Source organism: Theobroma umbraticum, unplaced genomic scaffold, assembly GCF_002168275.2.
Source record: "Theobroma umbraticum cultivar Fairchild unplaced genomic scaffold, ASM216827v3 scaffold_146.0, whole genome shotgun sequence".
NCBI lineage: Eukaryota > Viridiplantae > Streptophyta > Magnoliopsida > Malvales > Malvaceae > Theobroma > Theobroma umbraticum.
Window position 1 is genome coordinate 6,885,795 of NW_018397265.1, and position 3,173 is coordinate 6,888,967.

General features: G+C 36.9%; 1 protein-coding gene and 1 non-coding gene across 7 annotated transcripts in view; both read right to left on the bottom strand.

Annotated features, from left to right (window-relative positions):
* TAF2 (TBP-associated factor 2) overlaps positions 1-2,941 on the bottom strand; it is a 20,436-nt gene extending 17,495 nt beyond the window's left edge. For 2 of the 6 annotated variants that reach the window (XM_021436905.2, XM_021436904.2), the window contains exons 1-4: positions 2,742-2,939; positions 2,313-2,637; positions 1,609-1,754; positions 1,462-1,528 (exon numbers count right to left, since the gene is read on the bottom strand). In XM_021436905.2, the coding sequence (XP_021292580.1) occupies positions 1,462-1,528; positions 1,609-1,754; positions 2,313-2,637; positions 2,742-2,863 (660 nt within the window). In that variant the 5' untranslated portion in view covers positions 2,864-2,939. The other 4 variants (XM_021436902.2, XM_021436903.2, XM_021436906.1 and 1 more) reach the window with 4 other exon arrangements.
* On the bottom strand, positions 578-650 carry TRNAF-GAA (transfer RNA phenylalanine (anticodon GAA)). Its single transcript has one exon. It is a non-coding gene; the product is annotated as a tRNA-Phe (tRNA).
* Positions 2,942-3,173: the final 232 nt, after the last annotated feature.

Here is a 3,173-nt window from a genome sequence, read left to right on the forward strand (position 1 = left end):
TTGATACCACCAACAGAAAACATGCTTTTGTTGCGTAAACTAAAGTCACCACAATAAAATTAGCCTTTTCTCCTTGTACTGATTAACAATGGTGCATTTCAGCACATTATGTTTTGATCAACAAGCAACATATGAGTTCTTTTTGAGCTAAAAGGGGCAACATAAAACAGCTCCCCAATTCTGGCAATATGAAGTCACAGAAAACAACCAGCCCAGTTTTAAATAAATTTTACCAACACTGAACTGTTCAGGAATTAATTTTAGTAATTATATCTTTTAGACTTATGATAATTCAATTATAGCTATTAATTTGACCCTCCAGCTTCATTTAGCTGGTACTAATTGTGAAGTTTTCCAAAGGCTCAAAAACAACCTTGGCACATTTGCAAAGACAAAAGAGTGGCTAACCTAGTTAGTACTAGTGAAACGATCTGCAAATTGTGTTGAATTGTAGCAAAAGTATTAAATCGAAGTAGCATGTCCTCCACAAAAAATGGGATATTCCACCTTCACCAAGTATAATTTGACCAACCTCGCAAGTAATAAGTCAACTCCAAGCCTCAATCCCAAGGATGCATGCGGTGAGCGTGGATTGAACACGCGACCTTCAGATCTTCAGTCTGATGCTCTCCCAACTGAGCTATCCCCGCAAATTATGCACCAACCTAGAACTGGACTTGGGTCTACTCAAAGAATTTGTTTGGTTTGATCATTATTAAACCACAAGGAATATGAGTTTTACCATTTATTCTAAAGAAAATCTAGATTACCCAAAAACATTTATGACTAAGATGTTCATTTGGTGCATAGGTTAGGATTGGATAAACTAACCTCTTATTTCATTTTACATTTGCTGTCATCTTTAGTCCTTTACTAGAAAAATTTGACAGCTAGCTGAATTAGTTGTCCTACATGGACATTATTACATAAGCCTATGAAGAGTAATAGATTAGATAATCCTAAACATTTAAGATTATGTCAAAGAATGAAAGATAAAAGCATTTTTTTTATGCATGCACTAAAATAAGATAAAACAAAGAACATTTGCTTACCAATTTCATCTCATTTGATATTACCCATAATCCAATGAGCCAGATCCAATCTAAGTGCGTTGTTTCCTATTATATTGGGTCTAATTTGAACTGACGCAGTTTTTATTTAACCTTGCTTCTCTTTCATACTTTGTGTCTCCAAACTTTTCGATTTTATATGCTTTTTCAGAATTATAATTAGAAAATGTGGATCTTTATTACTTTAAAAGGTCTCCTACATTAAGTCTCGGGTTAATTGTTCACGACCACTCATCCAAAAAGTTTTGGCATCCACCCTTACTGACTCAAAATGCACTTTTTCTAATGCTTCCATGGAACTTAAGCAGAGAAGTTGCAAAACATAACATTATGCATGCCCTACAATTTTTAGCAATGTCCACTAGATAGTTTTCCGTCACATTTATCTCACCTGATATAATAAGCTCCCATTGCTGACAGCCACAAGATTGTGGGCAACTGTGAACTCCAGATCGTAACTGAACAAATAATACATAAAGACTGTCAAATGCCCAAAATAGCCAAATTACTATAAGAAGGGGCAGAACACAATTCCTACCAGCACCGTTGATTATTATCATCAATACAAGGAAACCAGCACCGAGCACGTCGTATCTGATTATCAGTATGTACCACATTATCCTCAAAATGAATCCCTGTCTCCATTTTTTCTACCCAATAGTTAACACGAACTGATTTCACATTCTGCACCCAATACCAACCTACGTGAGAAACCGGAATACCCGTAAACCTCATCACATCAAACTCAGTACACAAAGACAATCACCCAAATAACTCCCCTCATTTCTTGGCTTTGCAGAAAAACAGTATTTTTAGATATCATTTAATTGTTACTTTTGGTACTTGCACAAAATGCAAAACACACCACAATAAGAAAGGCCGAAAATATATTTGAACAACTAAAAATTTTATATATATTCACACACAACAAATATGTTAAAATTGATGCTAAATTTAGTCATTTATCAACTTTTACCATTTTCTTTTTTGCTTTATAACTACTTTTAGAATGCAAGTAGTAAAAGCAACTACCAAAAGAAACCTTAATTTTTTTTCCTTCTCATTTTAGTTTTTCCTGTTCACATATTTTGAGAAATGGAAACCAAAAACTGAACCAAGCAAACCCTAGCACATTGATTAAAACGTTAAATCCCCTTACCATTTACACGCAATAATGCAACTTAAAAAATAAAAACAAAGTAAATTACAAATATATATTCACTAAAAAACAGCCACTATAACCTGCTTGACTTCAGCAGAAGATTGGACTCCGTTATTCTCCGTATTGATTTGCTCAATGTGCATTTTATTGCAACAATTGATAAGAAAATTAGGCATCAGTTCCATCTCCAGTGCCGTAACGTAGGCAGCGGCAGCAGCATCCGCAGCTGAACTCAGAGAAGATGCGGCGGAGCCCCACCGCTTTTCACTATCAGCTACCTGATTATGCGGGTAATACTCAAACTCCGTCGGTTCCCCTTCTACAAGCACACTCTCAATCCCTAAATTCTCCGCATGTAATCCAACGATTCCGATATCAGGTACCTCAATTTCCAGTTCAGTGTAACTGAAAACAAACCAAAACGACACCGTCTCAACACAACACACCAATTTACGCATTTCTTTAATGAAATGTAGAGAGACGCAAAAGTGAAATGAAATTAGAATTACCCGTAGATGCGACGGAGGTTCGTGTCAATGGAGAGACAGAGCTTCTGGTGGCGGACGACGGCGCCGGAGTTAGCTGGCTTGGAGTCTTCCGGGTCGGGCTTGGGCTTGCGAGGCTTGGCCATGGCTCGTGGCACCCCGTACTCAGTTTTTCTGTTGCGAGGAAGTGGGGGAAGGGTTTATTTATAACGAAGCTCAGGAGCTTTTTCTGTGGGCTTGCTGACGATGATGTGCCCTAGCTTTATTATGGATTCGATCAGTACCTTACACGTCGCAATATTGAAAACGGAGGGTTGATGGGGAGTCTGGGTTTGACTTGGCATGTGTACCTTTTTGTTGTGGATTTGTTAACTTCGGGAAGATGATGTAATAATTTTTTTTTCTATTTGTTGAGAGATTATAGACAATTTTTTTGTTAAAAAATTAATTAATTAT